The sequence below is a fragment of the Eulemur rufifrons genome, chromosome 15 (genome assembly GCF_041146395.1).
Source record: "Eulemur rufifrons isolate Redbay chromosome 15, OSU_ERuf_1, whole genome shotgun sequence".
Classification (NCBI taxonomy): domain Eukaryota; kingdom Metazoa; phylum Chordata; class Mammalia; order Primates; family Lemuridae; genus Eulemur; species Eulemur rufifrons.
In genome coordinates, this window is record NC_090997.1 from 92,909,115 (window position 1) to 92,931,976 (window position 22,862).

The 22,862-nt window shown below is 39.4% G+C and overlaps 1 protein-coding gene and 1 pseudogene across 1 annotated transcript in view; one reads left to right on the top strand and one right to left on the bottom strand.

Annotated features, from left to right (window-relative positions):
• Window positions 1-20,785, top strand: part of SAMD5 (sterile alpha motif domain containing 5) — a 42,413-nt gene extending 21,628 nt beyond the window's left edge. The window contains exon 2 of the mRNA XM_069488940.1: window positions 20,723-20,785. Within this exon, the coding sequence (XP_069345041.1) occupies window positions 20,723-20,785 (63 nt within the window). The remainder of the gene's footprint in view (window positions 1-20,722) is intronic.
• Window positions 789-10,181, bottom strand: LOC138395596 (large ribosomal subunit protein uL5-like; annotated as a pseudogene).
• Window positions 20,786-22,862: the final 2,077 nt, after the last annotated feature.

Genomic DNA, 22,862 nt, shown 5'->3' on the forward strand with positions numbered 1-22,862 from the left:
TTTGGGCCTGAGGGTGGTGAGCCTTTTACCTTTCCAGCCTAAGTTTTGTGCTGTTTAAAATGAGAGTATTTCTAGTGACATGCCAAGTCACAGGTGGAAGGACTAGGTTCTTTTTTTCTTGTAGAATCCTTTTTGAAGCAAAATCTCATGAGAAATCCCCATCCCTCAAACAGAGTTAGAAGTAGCTTGTCTGAATGAATGCCTGGGGCAGGGAACAGGCCCCAGCTCCCGGGGGCGGGCTGGGCAGCTCTACGGAGCGTGGCTCGAAAACCACTGGTTGATGTTCTTCTGACCCCACTCCCCCCTCTTATTTTTTTTAAACCACCGAACCAATGCCAGGCCCAAGATCACAGAATGACAAAATCAGGATTTAAAGTCATGTTCCTTCTAACAGCAGAATTCTTTTTCTCTACTGAAAGACAAGTGGTTTTGTCCTTGCTTATATTAATTTGCCTAAACACACACACATTCTGATATCCAGAAACGTTTTTACAATTTAAAATGAGAGAATCATGGTAGATATGCTCCCGTTGCTGGAGAAAGTTCTAGCAAGAGCTAGGTCAGAGTCGTAGAACTTAGTTGAACTTACATAGAAGTGAGAAAATTTTAATTTTTTAAAAAATTTACTATCAGAATCATTATATTGGTGTTTGTATGTTTGACTTGCTTGGAACCAAATTGGGTATAATTACTAGAATGTACAATGTTTAGGTATACATAACTTTTTTTTTCTTTTTTTACATTTCCCTGAAAACTTCTTTATTGGCCTTTTGGATGGAAATAGGAATTTATTTGCCAGGAAGGATGATCTCATCATTCTTCTGCTGGAAACTGCACGTGGCCCCCTCTTTGCTGATTCTGTGTTTGGCCCTAACATAGCCTGTCCTGTGCTTCTTGTCTGCGATGCTGAAACCTGGTCTACCCAGCACACATAGACGTCCCGGCAGTAGATACCAATGCTTTGGTCATTCATATTTGATATCCAGATCAATGTGTCCCTGAATCCCAAAACCAAAGTTGCCAGTATCTGAGAAGTTATTTTTTCTTTCTTTTTTTTTTTTTTTTTTGAGACAGAGTCTCACTCTGTTGCCCAGGCTAGAGTGAGTGCCGTGGCGTCAGCCTAGCTCACAGCAACCTCAAACTCCTGAGCTCAAGCAATTCTACTGCCTCAGCCTCCCGAGTAGCTGGGACTACAGGCATGCACCACCATGCCCGGCTAATTTTTTCTATATATATTTTTAGCTGTCCATATAATTTCTTTCTATTTTTAGTAGAGGTGGGGTCTCGCTCTTGCTCAGGCTGGTCTCGAACTCCTGAGCTCAAACGATCCGCCCACCTCGGCCTCCCAGAGTGCTAGGATTACAGGCGTGAGCCACCGCGCCTGGCCTATTTTTTCTTAATTCATACTCCCACACCTTTAGAGCTTTCTCCAGGATTTCTTCTGCCTTGGCCCCTCTGACTGTGCAGTGGACTGCAATCTTCTCATTTCTCCTCATGCCAAAGGAGCTGGCGGTGTATCTAGCTTAGGAGAACACAGGGGTCTGGACTATGAGCTGCTCCGACGCCTTGGCTTCCCCGGGTCAGTCTGTTTCCGCCCTCCCCACACAGATGTCGAGGCAGAGCTTGCGGACGCGAAGTTCCCACGTGGGGTTCTCGTTTTCACCTTGATCCGCCGTGACGGGAAACAGGACGAGCAGGTGTATGTAACTTGAGAAAGGATACCTTGTTCTGAAATTATGCGAGTGTTAAGTATTTAGAATTATGCACAAGTTTCTTTACTGCCATGGCACTAAGAAATGGTCGCTATGGGTAAACTTGTAGTTGAAAAGATCAATCTGTGAAATACGAAATGAGTAAGTTAAGTGACAGCTGAAGGGAGCAAAGGTGAGAAATCCGGGTGGTTATAAACGAACCAAGAGTTCAGAATAGGGAGAATGAATTCTTCAGGATGAAGTGATTTGGGAGTTTAGTGGGGTCTAGATATGAGCTGGGAGGGGGCGCGGGGGCATTCCAGGAGGGTGTAAAATAGAAGCAGACATGTAATGTGGGAAAGGAATGTTCAAGGGAGAGCAAGAGCCTCTCTTTGAAAGGCAATAGGAAAAGTATGCTTAAAATTAAAATACTCAAAGGAGATTAAGGCCCTTAAGATGCCAGTGTACTGTGAATAGAAAATTATAATGCATATAATTTATAAAAGACTCCCTATGGTGGCACAACATTATTATAAGAAAATTGTTGGTTTTGGAGGGCTGTATTCTCCGTTGTGGACAACAGACAAGTTAATGAGAGCCAAAATAAAAAAATTGATTTTAATAAAATGAATTACATTGCATGATCAGCTGTATGATGTAAATAGTAAATAATATGTTTACATTTATTCATGTGAATTCCAGTATTTATCTGAAATTCTAAAGGATACACTATCTCAGATTTTCTCACATAATCAGCAGTTTTACCCAGAGAAACATTTATATAAATTCATATACGTAGCAAAACAGCTTGACACACAGTTATCTGAAGTATTTATTACAGGAAGATTAAGGATTTTTAAGAGGTGGTTATTAAGTTATTAATCATTAAACTCACACAGAAAGTTATGTTTAGTGTATGGCCAGTCCCCAGACTGGCTTGGGGGCTCATCCTGGATTTGTTTCTTATATGCACACAAATAAGAGTGTCGTCATAGTGTCCTTGTTACCCTTTTGCAAATTTAGTGACTTACCTGTGTCATTTTTAGTAAGGAGATTGATGCTGATGTTGCAGGGTCTGTTGTAGTCACCTATGACGGGTGAGAGTAAGTTTCCCACTGGCATGGGAAGTGATGTCCTACTTTATATCCTTTCATGGATGGTATATTCTATTTGATTTTTTAATTCTGTTTTTTGCAGATTACTATTTTCTTTAGAAATGTAAAATCCTGAGTGAATAAGAAACAATTCACATCATTTTGTGCCAGAATCGACTTCCCTAATTTGGCAGTATAAAATGCTCTCGCTTACTGCTCTAGACAAAGCGAACACTTTCAAAGTTAATTCTGCATAGCTGAAATTCTTTGGCAACAAAATAAATTCTGAATACCAGTAGAAAATTTATGGATTTCAATTAGAGTTTGTAGTGTATCATAATTTCAGTTTTATATTCCGTGCAGTTCAGTGTTTTGGATTTTTAATGGGGCCAGTGCAGTAATAATAAAAATGATTCAAAATGCACCCAGTAATTACAGAGATTTGCTGTTGCCTTTGCATTAAAAATGATGATGATTTATGCTCAGTGAAAGTGTGGTTTGTGGCTCTATTTAGGGTATTCTTGCTATTAAGCTCCTTATTAGTTATGGTCAGTGATTTAAAGCTTAAGAGCTACATTAGAGGGTTGTAAAATTATTTATCCTTTAATAGATAATAGTAAATTTGAAACAGACGTTAGGTTAATTATAATCTTGTATATTAAAGAATAAGTATTAGCCCTTTGTCTCTTCTTAGGTCTTTTGAAATTCATTTCAAGTAAATGGAAAATTGGTGATTGGATTAAACAGTCCAGTTTATTTACTTTTGCCTCCTGGTTTATAAATAATTAACACCTTTTCTGAATGTTCATGAAAATAATTTTAACTTCTCACTGTGAGTCCTTCTCCATGGTAAACAAATGCTAATTTTCACTCTAACTTGTCTTTTTTCCAGGTTGATGTTCCTTAAATTAGGCTGAAAAGATCAGAGAGGCAGGCCTTTTACCTAATTTTGAGATAGGGCAGTACAGGAGGGAAATAAAGTTAAGGATAAGGTAGACTTTAATTTGGTATTACAGGAGGCAGTTTGTCGTTATTCCCATTAGTAACTATGTATAAATTTACATATCTACATATATATTTATACACATGCACACACAAGTACAAATATATATATATTTAAAACATAGACACACATATGTGTATAAATCAGGATTTGTATGCTCCTCACTGTAGTTTTAAGTAAGACAGAAATCATCAAATGTAAATATCTAGGTGTGTCAGAATAGGAATATCTTGTAACATTAATTAAATTTGATATTCAAATTCCTGTGCAATGCTTGGGAGTTAGGCTAAATAAATAAAAAAAAATCTAAGCAAAAGAGACTGCCTATAAAGCTGTTAAATAAATCAAATGAGAAATATATAAAAAATATGTGTGTTATTTAGGATAAGTTAGGCTATGCTTTAATAAGAAAATATCTGCTCCTCTTCCCCACCCCCAAACTCAACACTTTAACATAACAAATACTTATTTCTGGCTTCTGCAAAGTCTGGTGTGGATCTGTGGAGGCTTTTTCTTCCATTTAGTGACTCAGGGACCCAAGCTCCCTCTATCTTAACACATGGTCTCATCAGGAACAAGAGATGATTGGCTTAGGATGTTTTTTAAGAGTGAGACCTAGAAATGACTCGTGTTGTTTCTGCTTCTATCCCATTGACAAGAACTCCATCAAATGGCCCCAACCTACTTGTAAGGGAGCCTGGAACTAAAGCCTGCCTTTGCACTGAGGAAGAGGAGGATAAAATGGTATTAGATGAACACACAGTGTTTTGCCTGCCACAGTATGTAAATGCTTCTGAGCTCTCTGCATGTCATCATGTGAATTTACAGTCAGAAAAATGTCATAAAGGCATGATATCTTTTAAACAATTTCATGAACTCCCCACTCCCTTCTGCCCTGTGTACTGAGAATTAAAAAGAAAATCAGTTGGTTGTACTGAGATTCTTAACACTTATGGCTGGTACCTTGTGGTTTAGCTTCGTTGTTCTGCGTCTTCCCCTAGGGCAGTGGATGCCTCACCTGCGCATAGCATCTCTGCTCGGCAAGGCTGGCATTTCCCATTTGTCTGCCTCACGTTGGGTCCTGCCTTTCCATCACTGACCTCCTGCCTCTGTCCCTCGGGGAATTCTCTTCTTTTTGTGAGGATTGATGGCGCACATTCTGAAGGTGGGAAAGAGTCATTATTTAGCTATTTAACAGCACACCTCAGTTGATAAATCTAGTTACATGTTGTATTAGTTTTCTCTTGCTGCATAACAAATTACCACAAACTTTGCAGCTAAAAATGACACCCATTTATTATCTTGTAGTCCTGTAGGTCAAAATTCCAGGCAAGCTCCAGCTTGACTGCATTCTCTGCTCATGGTCTTATAAACCAAAATTGACGTATCAGCTGGCTGAGGCTCTTATCTGGAGGTTCTGCGGGAGAATCCACTTCCAAACTCATTTAGATTGTTGGAAGAATCCAGGCCCTTGCAGCTGCAGATGTGAGGTCCCTGTTTCGTTTGCTGACTTAGCCATGGGCCGCTCTCTGTGTCCTGAGGTTGCCCTCAATCCTTTTCATGTGGCATCCATCTCTCCCTCCATCTCAAACCAGCAATGGAGAATGGAATTCTTCTCAAGCTTCGTATTTCCCATGCCTTTAAAGGGCTCATGGTATTAGATCATGCCCACCCGAATAATCTCTCTTTTGTCCTATATTGTAACCTAATCATGGGAGTGCCATCTCATCATATAGTCACAGGTTCCACCCACACGCAAAAGGGAGAGGATTAAATAAGGGCAAGAATCACTGGAGGGGGATCATTCTTAGCATTCTGTTTGCCACACATGTTCTGCCCAGGGTAGCTTAGGAAGGACATTTGTGTTTCATGGAACCTGTATTTTTGCCCAAACACAGAGTTGAAGATAAGAAATCTTTCTGCAACAAGAATCAGATGTGGGCAGGGGAAGAGGAGGCAACTGGAGTTGGTGGGGAGAGAGGAGGAATTTTCTTTCCAAGGGTTCTTGATACACAGAAAATACTTAAAAAGCAACTTAATTTAGGTAATGAGCATATCAAATGGTTTACTTGCTTGATTTTAAAATTAAGAACAGTATTCATAAAATTTCATTCAGTAAGTACAAGAAAAAGTATGGTAATGGGCAATTAGAAGGGAGAGATTTAGTGGGGAGTGGGACGTGCAGACAAAGCACCAAGGGTAGAATCCATTCAGAGACCTGACAGGGAAACAATGTCTCAGAGTATAAGGTCACTAACTGTTATTAAAAGCCACGTGCTATTTTACATAAGTGGTTTAATAATTTCTGTACATGTTGCCTGTTCAGAGAGACCATCATTTACAAACTGGAAACCCACCTCTCACTATCATGTCACTCTCTGATGGTCTTTACAGAACATGGCAGAATTTGAAATCACCTGTGTTATTTGCATGCCTAATTGTTTATTCTCTGCATGGCAATAGAGCATACAATAGAGAATTATGACTATAATGTTTCCTATCAACTTTACCCTGGAATGGGAAATACAGAGAAGTCCTAGTCCCAGCTCTGTCATTAACTTACTTAGTGATTTCTTAACCTCACTTGTGATTTCTGAGAACTAACCCCATCTCAACATTTATACAAATGAATAAATTTATAATATACGAATTAGATGATTTCTAATGCTTCACCTCCATGCCTTATTTTGTTTTCCATTGGAAAAAGATCTACTGGAAATGATATGCTTTCTTTGATTGGGACTTAATATTTCTGAATATTGGGTGGCCATGTGCTCAAAGAAAAGATGGTGCTATTAATATGAAGGGATTTGCACAGGCTTCCCTAAGGCGAATTGTTCCTCCTACCATTGGCTTTCTCCCCATGAAAATGAGGGCATAGTGTGACAGATTATATTTCTGCTCCCTAAATCACCTTTCTTGCATTGCCCCTCCCTGCAGGAGTATTATGTGTCTCAACTCTGTGAACTATGACATGCTTGGGATAATGAAAGTTGAGTAGAAGTGAGGTGGATCTTGTCCAGAAAGAAGCTTTATAAAAGTGTGCATGGTTCAAAACTAAATCTCTTCCCTGTGTCACAATGATGGGCAACGTTCCTGATAGAGACTATTTTGTAAAACTTGGTCCTGGAGTAAAGAAAATGGCAGAGAACCATAGCTGACCCACTTTGGATTTGTAACATGAGTGAAAAAAAAAAAAAAAAAAAAAACTTTGCTGTTGTAAGCCCTTGAAATTGTGGGGTCATTTGTTACTGCAGCGTAACTGGCCCATCCTGCCTGATACACATGGTCTGATACTTGTGTGTACCAATTTATATCAACTATCCTTAATTCTTATTCCAGACACTGCTGAGCAAACAGTTCTGCACAGGCTTCAACTAGCATCATGTGGGTGCAACTGGACAGCGCATTGGTTTGGGCCTGTGCTTCCTGCTTCCTGTCCAGAAGCTCCTCTGACTTTGTCATGCACTCCTGTGGGAGTGAACAGGAAGTGCAGGGAAATTAACACCCATGAGGCAAACCTTAAGAGATGGGTAATGAAAGATGTTGGATAAATATTTGCCTCTTTGTTCTCTTCCACGCACAGTTCTGAGATGCATTTCCTAAGGCTCCTGGGAAGGTCTTGCATAATCCAGCAGCACATCACCCAGTGGTCAAAATGCGTCATGTGTTGACTTTCCCTCCTTTGTTCCACTCTCCCCTTCCTTTTGCTCTGTGGGATCCCATTCCCAAATAAACCACCTACATGGGAGCCTTCTTCTCAGGCTCTGTTTGCTGGGGGAACATGACTCATCACCAGTTAGACTTTCATTTAATTGATCCAGTCTGAACATTATCTAAATAATTCCATAGTAGAGGACTGCACATTTATAGTAACTTGCAAAGCATAAACACTTTGTTACTGGAAGTTATTGTTAGATTTGCTGATTCCAGAATAAGCCCCCACCCCCATTTTCATCTCCCATCATTAGTTCTCAGTCCATCCTGATGCCATGGGAAACAGGCCTTGGTTGGGAGGCGTATATGTTTTTTGAGGTCCAGTGATGTGTTGAATAGCAAGCATGTTGTTAGGCAAATGTTTAGATGAGGTTTTGGCAGAACTGTCATTCTACAGCATCTTGTTGCCCTTCGATTCTGAGTCACCAGTCCCCTGACAGCGCCCTGTGGGACAGTTGTTTGGTACCATGGGAAATACTGTTTTGCTTGGGAAGTGAATTGGCCGGATTTCCACAGTGCTTTGGCTCCGGTCCCTCTCTGTCTCCTTGTCAGTCTATTCCCTAGAAATCACGAAGTCACAGAATAACAGAACTGAAGGATATCTTAAAATCTTCTAGCTGACCTCTTTATTTCATAGGTCAAAAAACAAGTCCATAGAGGTGAAGGAAAATGATCCACTTTGTGCGGTGGGGGAGAGAAGTGAAGGGGGATCTAATTTTGGCTGTGAAGAAGATACTATTCTTTTTAAACATAATTAAATTCTTGATTGTGATGCTCTTAAATGAACCATGAAATTCTAAGCACTTACCATGCAAGTGTGATTTTTAACTAAGCCTCTTTTTTTTCCAACCCCCAATCTGAATGTTAAGGTGGCAGATGCATAACTAATCTTAGCAGAATCTATATTAAGAAATCAGCAAGGTGTCTTTATTTAACTTGCATGATCTGTGAATATAGTGTTGTGTTAAATAGCATGATTTTGCACATTATATCCTAAAATAAAAACAACTCCTTTAAAGTGATAGTAAAATGCAATAATGTGAAAGGTTATTTTATATTTGATATCAAAGGGAATGAAAAGCACAGAAGAAAAGAAATGGAGAACTTGTTCTTAAATATGATTTAATCATGTATATATATATTTAAAATATGTATCTAAAGGACAAAAGTTAGTATTGGGGATTGTGTTCAGTGCATGCAGAGGAAGCTCCCATCAGCAGAAGGGAGGTTCTAAAATCCTCATTATCCTAGTTTAAATTTTCTGAAAAATATCCAACCCAGTGAGCTTCTTTCTGCATTTTTGCTCAGGGTTGCTTTCATGGCTCAGTATTAGTTCCAGGAAATTTGGGTCCTTTCTATTTTATCTCTGAAATCATGGTTCCTGTAGAAACTACATGGAATGTTCTGTGTTCTTCGCTGTTTAACGTCTTTGCTGCAGTGGGTCAGATTCCCAAAGGAGTAAACAATGAAATACTTTAAGACCAACTGTGGAAGATCATGCAGAGAGGAAATCCAGCTATTCTGATACAAGACACAAAAATTTTGGCTTTTAGCTTTTGGAGATACTGCTATAAAGTCCCCCTGTAGTACCCTAACCACGTAAGCATGGAGCGATCTTTCCGTGTTGTATTTAAAGTTGGGATTCTGGGGTTTGACTTTTACTCAGTTAACTAATTTTTATTTTAATGTAATTAAATTTCTTTAAGCATCCAATTTTAACTTCTGAAGATTACATTCCTCTGGGGAAGTGGCTCCTAATCCAAGGCACACAGATCCTTGAGGAATTAATACAAGAGTTCTGGAACCTATTTGGGTACCAACTACTGCCAAGGAGCTACTACATAAATAATTTGTTTTGTACAAATATATTTGAAGGTATTCTTGCACACTTTTAAAGCAATAATTTTTCTCAATCAAAGGGCGGTAGGAAAGGAAGAAGAGCATAGTAGTAGGATTACTCTGTGTGTGTGTGTGTGTGTGTGTGTGTGTGTGGTCTGTGTGTGTTTGTGCACATGTGTGCACACACCAGTATGCCTGGCAGTGGGGCAACAGTGGTGGTGGTGGAGGGAGCGTCTACTTTTAAAACAATTAAAGAGGTATTTTTCTTGAACAAGCTGAGAACTACTGCTATGGTAGTTATGTTCTATAGGGCATGCTTCACCAAGCTAAATGAAAATTTTTAAAGTTAATGGCAAAACAATGCTTAAAGCATACACATTATTCATGATTTATTCTAATAACATTTGTGGATGACTGACTTAATAATGCTGCCACGCATCTATTATATTTTTGTTCTGAAGATGTGCCTAAGTGTCTCTGCCTCCTTAGGGGTGGATTTACATCACTCTGTGGTGGAACCAAGATATATAATTCCGTGTCTTTGTATAGGACAGGTACTGGGAAAACATCCAGGTGGTTACATAGGCTTACAGTGTGCCAGATATTGTTCCTAACAATCTTACAGATATCAGCTCATTTAATCTTCACAGCAGCCCTCTGAGATACAGGTACTACTATTGTTCCCATTTTATGAATGGAGAACAGAAGCAGAAAGTGATTAGGTTAGGTTAGGTAACGTACCCGGAGCCGCTCACCCAAGATGTGGCAGAGCTGGGGTTTGAATCCAGAATCTGAGCAGATTACTTGCCCAGACTTGCTCCTTCCGGGGGATTTCATGTCTTCCTTGTGGGAATGACGGAATGACGGCTGAGGAATGCCTGGAGGCTGGCTGCTTTGGTTTCAGGTTGCCCCAAGTGTTCTCCACCCCTCATCCCAAATCCCAAAACTTGTCACTCTCTCTCTCTCTCTCTGTCTCTCTCTCTCTCTCTCTCTCTCACACACACACACACACACACACACACAGCCACCCTGGGCCCACTATGACATAATGACCTTGGACTGTAGCCTAGAGGCCCTTCGATCTGAGATTTGCTCCCAGATCTTCTCCTAAAAATTATTCCTTCCTAACAGCAAGTGTGCATGGGTAAGGTCTCCAGGGCATGACTGAGCTCTGTCCTATTTACATGTTTGCTGCTTCAGGTAACCGATTTACACTTCCTCAAAGTTCATTTGGACAAGGTTAGCATCTTAAGGGTTATTCAAATGACGTTATACAAGCAGTTCCTTTAAAGCAGTTAGCCAGTGGTCTAACTTGAAGCCCACAGCAGAGTGTGTTGTTTTCTTGAGACATCTGAAAATGGCCCTCTTGTTCCCTGCCAAAATTGGAGACAAGGTGAAGGAATGGAAAACAGCACAGACTCCCTGGAGAGCCCTTCCCTCTGGCTGCCACGAAACATGCACATATGCCTTGGACGGAATGGCTGATGAGAGTGATGGTGGTTGCTTCCCTGCCCATCCAATTTGGCAGGTGAAGTCCAGTCCCAGTGGAGACCGTGTGCTTCAGTGTTTGGGGAACTGAGCCTGGACGTCTGGAGACTGCGGGTTGTTTTGTGCAACGGGTTGGCTGTGCTCAGAACTGCCAGTTGCTCCAAAAGCTCTTGTTATTGTCAAGGCTGGCAAGCAGTCCCTCAGAGAAGCATTTATTTCCAGGCAGACAAGCCATCTTTGTAACCTTTCTCACCAGACAGGAGAGAAAGGTCATCTCACCTTCATGGCAAGAAGGTTCCAGACTTTGTAGTGCCTTGAGGCTGAGCCAGTTGAGAGGCAGAAGGGTAAATTGTGGAGCAGTTGTTAGGTAGGAGCAATCATTTGCAAGGGCAGAATTATATTTCAGACTGATGACTTGGTCTGATACTTTTTTTTAAATTTCATAATAATATGGGGTTACAAATGTTTTGGTTACATAAATTGCTTTTGTACCGTTTGAGTCAAAGTTGTAAGTGTGCCCATCCTCCAGGTAGTCTGCATTGTACCCATTAGGTGTGAATTTACCCATTCCTCCATCCTTCTCCCCCTCGCACCTGCTTGATTTCCAATGAATGTTATTTCCATATGTGCACATTAGTACTGATCGATTAGTTCCAATTTAATGGTGATTACATATGGTGTTTGTTTTTCCATTCTTGTGATACTTCACTTAGAAGAATGGCCTCCAGTTCCGTCCAGGTTAATACAACAGGTGTTAATATTAGTTCACCATTTTTTTTTATGACTGAGTAGTACTCCATGGTAAACATAAGGTCTGACACTTGTTGATGCTGATTTTTGGACATCTATTTTGACTCTTGTGTCTAGAAGTGGTATAGAGCAGTGGTTTTCAAAGTGTGGTCTACAGACTCCTGGGGGTCCCCAAGACCCTTTCAGGGGGTCTGTGAGGGGGTAATTGCTTCATAATGATACCATGACATTATTTGCCTTTTTCACCTTGAGGACATTTATACTGGTAGCACAATACAATGGTGGATAAAAATGCTAGCACACTAATGCCAATCTGTTAGTACTTACTGTATTCTTTACCCACACACACACCCAAACCAAAAAAAAAAAAAAAAAAAAGCCCTTTTCCCTCAAATAGCTTGATGAACAGTAGAAATTCATAAGTTTATTAAATCTCAACCTTTGTGTACATGATTTTGAATATTCTGTGTGACAAAATGGGAGGTACTCCCAAAGCACTTGTGTTGCAAATAAAAGCGTGTTTGAAGCTTGTCTCCTTGTAAACCACTTAGGTTCTTGTTTGAGTTGCTGGCTGAACTAGCTGCTTTTTCTGTGTAACACCATTTTCACTTGGAAGGACAATTGAGGGACGAACCATGGTTATTTAGACTTGGATATATGGCAGATTTCTTAAAAATAATTAAAGTGAACCTAATATTGCAAGAAAAACAATTGACAGTATTTGTTGTTAATGATAAAATTTGAATGTTCAAATGAAAGTTAGAATTTTAGGAAACTTGTATCTGCCCTGGTGAGCTTGACAGTTTCCTAGTATCTGAAGATTTTTTGGTCAGGCTACTTTGGGTGGAGATATTAAAAAATGTGATTTTTTTTAATATTGAATAATAATATGTGTGTCAACATTTGGAAGAGCTGCACAACCCAGGAACTGATTTTTTTCCATATGACCAATACATGATGTTATAAAATCATGTATGGGAAAAAATTCATTAAAAGTAGAAGATAGACCAATGATTTTAATGTAGTAGACAGTACAAAAAGTTCATTGGTACGGTTTCAGATTTCACACTGCAACTTTTAAGAAAACACCTCTTTTCAAGTTTTGGCATGTATCAAAAAGAATATTTAGCATTATTTATCTGAAGACTATTCAAATACTCATCCCTTTTCCAATGACACATGTGTATGAGGCCAGATTTTCTTTATATACTTCAACTGAAAACCATATTGCCACAAATCAAATATGGAGGAGAGGTGAGCAGTCCAGTAGCCTGTCGGGCCAGATAAAAAGAGTTATGCAAAAATGTAAAATAATGCCACTCTTCTTAATTTATAATTAATAAATATATATTTATTTTCATAGAAATATGTTATTTATGTTAACATATAATACATTTACTAGTGTTATTTTTGAATGAATTAAATACATATTTTAAGTATTTATTACAATTTCAAATGTAGTAAATATCCCCATATAAACAAAAGCTCTTTGGTATCCTTGACATTTTTGAAGAATGTAAATGGCTTTTTAGGACCAAAATGTTGGAGAACTGCTGGTATAGAATATCGCAGTGTTTCCCAACTAGAGTTTTCTGAACTGTCAGCAAATTCAAAAAGGTTTTCCAGGTTGGGAGTAGTGACTGTTTCATTACATATCTTTAAATATATCAATGACAATTATTTAAATATTTTCTCCCTTAACATAAAAGCCTCATAGAGCTCAAATATGCTTACATCACACATTAAACTCTTCATTCTTCAATAATAGATATCAAAACAAAAATATTGGCAATTATATTCAATTTTAATTTATCAGAAATAAATTATATCTGCAACTGTTGTGTGTTGTTTGTGGAGCAATGCTTGAAAATAGCCACTGAAACCTTCTTTCTTGTCTTGCAATTTAAAGCAAATCACAAATATTCAAGTAAATAATAAATAGACGAATGGACATTCTAAGCAAAATAAAAACTATAGTTCCGTATGTTGATTAGTTTCTGTTTTTGATGCTGTAGTAAATAGTTAAATCTCAATCTGCATTTTAATATACATGGAATACACATATAAATAGAGTATATGGTTTTAACATTTTTGTAAATCATGTTTTTTTCACACATAATTAATTTAAACAGTTTGCATCATTTATTGAGTAGGAAGAAGTCAAATTTTTCATTATGACATTAAATATAATATCTAAGTAAACATTATGCATATTTTATATTCTGAATAAAAATAAAATAACCTTTTGCCTAAAATCATATGTGCATGTACTGCCAAAAAAACAATGAAGTGATTAAAATATTTCTAAGAGTATTTGAGAAATTATGTACTTTTTGGAAAAGGTTCTGTCTTAGTTTCCTAGGGCCGCTGTTATAAAATACCACAAAGTGGGTGGTTTAAAACAACAGAAATGTGTTTTCTCACAATTCTTAAGACCAGAAGTCTGAAATCAAGTGTCAGCAAGGCCATGCTCCCTCCAAAGGCTCTAGGGGAGAGTCCTTCCTTGTCCCTTCCAGCTTCTGGTGGCTCCCGGCATTCCTTGGCTTGTGGCTGCACCTCTCCAATCTCTGCTTCCGTCTTCACATGGCCTTCTTCTCTGTGTGTCTCTCTGTCTTCTCCTCTTATAGGGACACCAGGGCTTGGGTTCAGGGCCCACCCTAAATCCAGGATGATTTCATCTCAAGATCCTTAACCAATTACATCTGCAAAGACACTATTTCCAAATAAGACCACATTCTGAGGTTCCGGGTGGTTGTGAATTTTGGGGGGGACACACTATTCAACCACTACAGGTTCCCAATCCAAAATGATTGCAGAGTGCAGAAGTAGTTTTGATAAAGTGGGTTTTGCTGTTTGACAGAACTGCTCCACCACTGATTAGCAGTTTGACCCTGGCAGGTGGTCTACACTTTAAAACCTCCTATTCTTCCTTTATAAAGTGGGGTGCAGGACACCATGAGATTGGCTGTGGTAAGAATTAAAGGCAATTAGGTAAAAGTATGCATCCTTAGCACAGCGCCTGCTGCAGACAGAGTTCACTCAGTAAGTATTAAGCAGTTGTTTGCTCCTGTTGCTGGGACAGCCAGGTAATAATAATCGCAGTATGCACTATAAGCATATTGTTAATGGCAATTATATTGGTGTTAATCAGAGTAATAGCAGATTAATGTTAATGGTGATTTCAAAGACCATTAGTTTATAATAATAGATGATTTTACTGGAGTAAGTGGATGAGAGACAGACAGAGGGAGAGGGAGAGGGAGAACCCCAAGTGAGCAGCCGGGACCAGGAGAGTGGTGAGAGCCAGACGTCACAGAAGCGTTTCACCCCCAAACCCACCACCTGTCTGTTAAAGAGCCGCACTAGAGGACAAGCACTGGTATCCAGCACACTCCAGCATTCATGGTTGTCTCCGTTCTGGGCTTGTGTTGCCCAACACAGGCATTTATATGCATTTATATGCCTGTGTCTTGATCACATTTTGGGTGGTATTTGGAGTGACAGGGACCTTTAGAGTTTCTCTCTATCAGAGAGTAAGTCTAAAGGCCCTTATCACTGTCCTATCCTGTCCATGCAGTCCAGTCTAAACCTGCCCTCCCGCAGCTGTCAAACAGATTTCCTATCAGTTCTCTCTGTGGCTACTCTGGATTTTACCCCCTCTCCTTAAAACTTTGGCCTTGGCCGTCTCATGGTGCATCTGTGTAGTCATGACTGAGAAGTAGTTGTCCATTGCACACAGCTCCCTCCTCCTTCTCTCCTTCGCCCCCAGATGTGTGGGCCTCTTTACCTATCTGGTCTTCCTTCCCTCTGTTGCCGACTAGGAATCACCCCTCTCCCCTCTAAGACTATCCCTACCCTGGGTATCTACTCCTGACTCAAGTAATAATTAGGGTCCGAGATAATCCCTTTGTTTCTGGCATTTAGTCTCTCTCCGTGGAATCCTTCTACTCGGTCTGTAAATATGCCCAAGCTCCCTCTCTGTTCTTAAAATCACTGACCCCTCCAACGACCACTTTATCTCCCTAACTGCGCTGTTAAACTTCTTGGAAGAGTGGTAACCTAGCACCGCTTCTTGTTATAACCAGCTGATAAGCATAAAATTATTGAAAGTGCAGTACAGACGCTGAGCAGTTACATTCCCGACTGAGGTAGGACATGGCTCTGTTCCGGGCAGTGAGGAGGCCTCTGAACCCGCAGTCTCCGGGAGCACGGGATACCGCGTGCAGACCACACTGTGTGGGAGGTTAGCATGTTCCCAGGAGTCAGTGATGAGTACAACAAAGTGCTTTTACGAAAGTGGGGGATTTGCATAGCTATTCAGTTGGGAAAATTACAAAATCGGTTAATGCCCTGAGGATTGCATAAACAAAGAGGCTTTTGTTTTTTAACCTTTGAATTTGTTCCTGAGAGTTTTCTGAAGAAAAAGTGGATAGGAAAATTTCCAGCCAGCCTCTACAGGGCACTTTCCATTTGCCTGAAAAGACGCAGAGAATTCCTGAGTGAAGTTGAGAACCCGTGTGGGTCTGGAGTGTGCTGTTTATGATAATTCTCTTAATTTGTTCCAGAAACTAGAATACTACATCAGCACTTACCAAGGACATACCACAACAAAGACAGACAGGATAGTTGAACAGAGCAGTTTATAATTGGACAGCATTTGGGTATGTGTTTCTAAAGTCAAAAAAGAAAATATGTGTAGATCACTGTGTAGATCATTATGTAGATCATTCTGAAATAGTCTAAACATTTTTCTAGTCTATAGAGTCCTAGGAAATCTATTCTAGAAGACTCCCCTAGTTGGAACAGGCCCTGCCAGGACATGTGTATAGGCCGGCTATTTGTATAGCATAACATTGCATCCTCTAGCCCTTGGGGACCCCTTGGGGGTCTGGGAGCTGGCCTGGGCCTTCCCCAGTGCAAAAGCTGGGGAGGAGACCCTTTAGAGCAAAGATAACCATAAAGACACAGATGACCAGGATGTGGTGGCTCACGCCTGTACTCCTAACACTCTGGGAGGCTGAGGTGGAAGGATGGCTTGAGGTCAGGAGTTCAAGACTAGCCTTGGCAAGAGTGAGACCCTGTCTCTACTAAAAATATAAAAAAAATTAACTGGGCGGCTCATGCCTGTAGTCCCAGCTACTTGGGAGGCTGAGGCAAGAGGATCGCTTGAGCCCAGGAGTTTGAGGTTGCTGTGAGCTAGGCTGACACCACAGCACTCTGGCTGTAGCCTGGGCAACAGAGCAAGACTCTGTCTCAAAAAAAAAAAAAAAAAAAAAAAAAAGACAGGTGGGCTTGGTGAATACATATTGATCATTTTTTTCTGTATAGGCAAAGGAAAATAGACCTCCATCTGACTTTCTAGACTAAAATTTTCCAATAGATCTTAGTTTAGTGAGAAAATTTTGTAAAAATTATAGCACTAATGATTCAAATCCACCAGCACTAGCAGTGATTGACATTAAATATAATGAAAAGTAAAATATGGGATTTTTGCCCTTAGAGAAGTTTATAATTACAATGAGGTTGTATTTAAGTCCCTCTCTCCAAGCAAACTCCCCCCTTTCTTGGTCCCATGATAATAGCCAGGGTGATATGGCTGAATGTTGAAAAACTTAGCTTAAGTGTGTCATGAGGCAAAAAAAACAAAACCCTGTGTGTGTCACAGGTGCCCAGAAGTTCAGCTTTGTGCCCTTTGCTCATCCAGGAGGACAGAAGTTGACATCTATAGCATCATCCTTAGTTTTTTTCTGTTAGACAGTTGTCCCCCAGATTGTATGGAAATTGCACAATCTATTAGTATATAGTTGCCAGTTGTATTTTTTTTTTTTTATTCCAGGAACCAAATATGGGCAATTTGTGTCAACTGGTTCTACATCTGCAATTGAACTACATCCTTTAGGACAGTGTCACAACAGAGAAATAACTTCTAAATGGTTTAGGCTGCATATAACTCTGATTGCCTTTAATTAGGGGAAAATCACAAGCTAAGAAGAGTAACAGACTTGAAGTCAGTTAAAAATCAGAGTAATCAACTGAGGAAAAAAAGTAATCTCATGAATCTTAATTGTTAACCACAAGATAATAGTTTCTTTATTCATTGAATAACTTTTCTGCTTCCCCCCCACCCCGTTTCTCAGATTGGAATTCTAACTTTGACTGCCAAATCTCTGTGACACGAGAGGCGCCCCCAGCTACATAAAATCCTAGAACAAATGAAACTGAGCAAGTCATAGTTCAGCCCAAGAATGAGGTTTAGGGTGGCCCGATGTAAGATCTCTCTGATTGCGAGTGGTCTCAAAGTCGGAGTAATAGACCAACCCAGGTATAGACCTTCTAGCAATATTTTCCTAGAAATAGGGGCATAATAATTGGCACATTATCACAAACTGTTGGCAATTATCATTATTGTCTTTAATGAACCTTGTCTTTAAAAATTGAAAAACTTCTGGATATTAAGAATTAAAAATATAAGTTGGTATTTATTCTTCCGGAGGTTGGCTTTCATGAATTCTGAGAAGGGACCGATCTGAGGCAATTTTTCTCATGATTTTTAAGTCAACCTAGTACTGTATATAACCAAGGAGGAGGATTTTTCTGTTCATGTGTGTGGTGTGGAGTGAAGAAAGAGCTTTTTTTTTCTTTGTAGGAATGTGCCAGATAATTTAGGGGAAAAATGAAATATGAGAAATGTGTGGTACGGGAGCAGCTCTGAAATGCACGTTTGCCTGTAAGAGTTATTTTCAGCCGTTATCTCCTTGGAGCTTGTCAGAATTTTAAAACTGTTCATTTCTGTTCCACTTGAAGAGTGGGATCTATCAGGCCCAGGCTGTGGGATGTCACAATGGGATCAGCCAGCAGAGCAAGAAGGAGCGTCAGGAACGGAAACCGCTGACGTCTCCTGTGGTCATGAAGCAACATGTGCCCAGCTAATTACTGTTCTCGGCGCCTGCTCTCGCATCTTGAAACTCTCCATGACCCAGTGTGGAAATCCTGTTTGTCTGCCTCCCACCCCCTCCCCTAAAGAATGAAAACCAGCAAATTGCAAGGCTGGGCTTGTTTAATGAATGTGATTTGTTTTTGTGGAACCAGAGGCACGAGAGGTTGCGGAGGCTGTTAGCTTGACGCTGGATTTGTGAGATGACTTCATGGCCCGCATCTTTAGATGAGTTTAATGTGGAGGTGTCAGTGCTTGCTAGATGATAACCTGTCCAAAGGCATTTGCTTTATTTTTGTGTGTTCCTAGAGCACAGTGACCTTTGAAGATAGGCGAGACCATGTCTCTGCATTAGGCAGAACTCTGTCTCACGTGGGGCAGATGGAAGAGTCTTTTGTTTTAATGAGAACGTCCTCGAGTTGCACCTGCCTCCTTTTTTGGCCTTTTTCTTTTCCTAGTGCCGGCCGTACTGCCCTCTTAGTGATTCCAGTGCTATAATATACTAAGGCTCTTTGGGGACTTTCTTCTGGGTACAAATAACTAGTTATCTTGCAGTCTGTAGTAAATATAAATTTTGGTATTAATGCCTTTCATTTATTCACTTAGTAGAGCATTAAAAACCAATTTTACCTTCTTGATATTAAGAGGTAACTTCTCTTCTCTACAGAGCTTCCCCTCACTCCCCTCTCCACGCTGCCCCCCAAAACCCAGCAACTTAGTTTGTCCAGATAAATTGAACATTACTTCTCCAAAGTTGATAATAGAAGATGATGTTTCATAGAGGCATTGGCTAAGATATGGGTTTATTTGGGTGACTATCTGAATATACTAATTAATAGTACAATACTATAACAACAAAAGAAAAAGGAGACCTGAAACTCGCTTGGTTCTCTAGAGAAAGAAACTTCATGAACATGAATAGTAATACTTTCCATCCATTTAGATGCGATTGCCTGATGGTGTCGCCCAAACTAATTAATAATGACATATTAACTAACATATTGCCATCAGCAGGTGGCTGTTTGTGCGGGGGTGAAAATGGCTTGTGTTAAAACAAATTGCTGTACCCTAGAGAAATGTGCAGCATTGTTTTTTTTAAGAGTCTTAATGATGTCTGCAATAGGATTTTTATTTTTTTGTCACTTATAAAACTTCAACGGATAAAACTGGGTGGAGTTTGGAGAGATGGAAGCTAGAAAAACAAAAATGAAAAAAATCAATTCAACTTTTTCCAAAAGCTTTTCCCAATTAAAAAAAACAAACAACTCAAACAGTTGAATCCAAGCAGCACAAAAATCCCAGGAAAGACTCAGGAATCCTCCTTCTTCCTTTTCACTCTCCTTTTCTCCCTCTCCTTTTTCCATTCTGGATCTGCAAGGGACCCTCGGCACACAGTATGTTGGTGACAGATGGGCAGTGCACTGTCATCTGCCGCCGCCGCCTTTCAGTTTCAGAGGGATCATTGTGACAATGAAGGGGTTAAAACTGTCAACACCTATCAGAGCTTGGAGATAATTAGTGTCATATAAACCAGAGAACTGAAGCCTCGATGCTGATGACCATGCAACAAATGAATTCCACTCGGTTGCTGCTTCGTATGAATTCCTTATTAATCTCGTTCCACCTCATGTCCAACTATGCTTTGTAAATGCCTGTGTGAAAAAGGTACTGTTTATGCATATAAATGATGATGCTTCAGTATGACCGGGAATCTTTTTTACTTTGGAAGATGCATTTTGAATTAGCACTTGCAGCTGTAAGTTGAATAGATACATACCCTTCCAGCATGAGATAGGTAGCCTTCTTAACGTCTCACAGTGTGTTGCTGGTTGCTCTAGTACCAAGGTTGCTAGAGTGTAGTATGGAGTAATGTGAGCGAGGAATGCAAAGTATTACAAGGTATAATTTTATCCAATCTTTTTTTTAAACTTTCCTTTTCTTACACGGAACATAAAAGGAAAATGAAGTAGACCTTTTTAAACAAAATATAGGCTTGACAAGAATAAAATACACTCTTCATTTACTAACTTGAAAGAGAAAATGGATGGATAATGAGCAGAGATGCTTAAAGCTGTTTTTCAAAAGTCTATTTGGTATCTAGAAAGGGACAAACATGACTTAAAAATAGGAGCAGGAATCTATGACAGAATAGGGGAAGAATGGGTAAAGGAGAACTTCAATAACCCAGATATGTTCAAATCCACAGGTCCCAATGGCTGGCATCCTAGAGTACTTAATGAATTGGCCGAAGTCATCACAGAACCGCTAGATATCATTTTTGAGAACTCGTGGAGGACTGATGAGGTGCCTGAAGACTGGAAAAGGGCATATTTAGAACCTTCTTTCAAAAAGGGAAATGGATGATGACCCTGGAAATACTCATCAGCCTAACTTTTTGCTTGGAAAAATTCTGGAATAATCAACTTAGTAAACTGGGTAACTGATTTATAATAGCTAGAAACAAGGCAGTGAAATATCACACACAAAGAAGTACTGAGTTCATTTTTAAGAAGACACCATGATGAGATACAGTCTTATGCATATCTCGGATTCTCCCCTCCATTCTTGATGAAAATAGATGATGTTGGCTAAGGCATTCAAGCAATAACTTATTTGAAGTATCATATAACAAAAAAGGAGGTTTCTGGAATTAACTAGTAATTGTATTATTTCTGAGTGAGCTTTTAACTTGAGGATAGTAGCTTTACTTTTATATCTTAGCATACATTTTATTTCATTTCATATAGGACCATGTTTTCATAAGATATTTTATGTAATTTTATATAAATTGGTGAAGGAGTTCTTATTTTAAGGTGCTTTACATAATTACTTCATAAATAGCTACACTCATAAAGCTGATGAATTAAGGAACATCAGCAAGGGAAGAAAATTTCTTCTAACTTTTCTTTTTAAATTGAATCTGGTTGAGGTTTAGTGTTAGGACTGATAAGAGTGCCTTGCTCTGACGTGTGTTGAGCAAGAGCCAGCTGTTTTACTTGCTCGCTAGTTTTGCTCACTCCGTGGAGACTGCCATGGCCCAGCCTGTAGTGCCTTCTGGTTGCAAAACTTTATGCCACCTCCTTCCCGGGCTTCTGACTTCAGGCCTCTGGGGGGTGGGGTACAGAGGTGGGGAGTGGCAGCAGGTGTGAGGATCCCTATATAACTGTAGCCAGAAAGGAGAGGTGATTGAGGTGTGCAGGGAGGAAATTAAGATGAATCTGGCATTTTTTAAAATTCTTATTGTTCTTGCGTTTTAATGTTGGTAGTTTTATTTTCTGCTGAGAAAATGCAGCCATGTTGATGAGACCGAAAACTTAGTTGAAAGGAGGCCATGGAAAAAGATCCAGATATGCAACAAGCTCTCTTGAGAGCCCCTGAGCCCCTGAGAATCTTCCTTCACTACATAGAAGTCCATAGAAGATGTAAGTTCACATCAGCATTGCAACATGAACAAAACTAGGAAACTCTCAATGGAAAAGAAATTGACATTCACTTTTTTCTGGTGCATGCTGGTCCCTAGGAATAGATAGTTAAGAAGGGTAGTAGGTCTCCAAGGGCAATTTTAACATAATACTGTTTTAAACATCTAAGGTTTAAATAGTTTATCTACTTTTATAGATTAATTTAGGTACTAAGTAAACTCAGTCTCACTCTTAAATACTAATGTAAGGAAAGTAAGTTCTCAAATCACATATAAGTTGTCTTTTAACCTATGCATAGTTTGTAGTTTCATAAGGATTATAGTCCAATCAACCTTTCAACATTTTTTCAAATGAACTAGAGTCTTTAAAATTTCTGAGCTAGATTTTTTTAAGGGGTGGAGGAGTCTATATAGATTACAGATGTGATTTATTGTGATAACAAATGGCCTCCTGTTTGAGACCTCATTTCCAGGTGTAGCATCTGTGGCAGATTTATTTCACAGATGTACATTTGCATGCATTTGTTGAACTGTTGCTAGAAAGGACCCCGTTTCTGAAAAATCTGTTATTTTCATTATGGGCATTATGATGCGACCTATTGCAATAAAAAACAGGTTCTTTGGTCATTTCAAATTTTATTTTCTATTTGAGTAATATCTACCTTCCATTCTTTTGTCACATTTAAATTTTCTATTTATGTCTACTATTGGAATTTGAAGATAGCAATGTTCTACCTAAATTAAGAGTCACAATCTAGAACAGTGAAAAAGCCAATGGATTTTAAAGACTTTCAGTGAAAGCTAGAGGAAAAGAACTTTAAACAGAGAAGTATTGAAGGAAGCTCATTAATTCCTTTGCATTAAATCAAGATGAAGTGAGAAAGATAGAATATAAGAAAAAGGAATTATTCTTACCATGAATTGT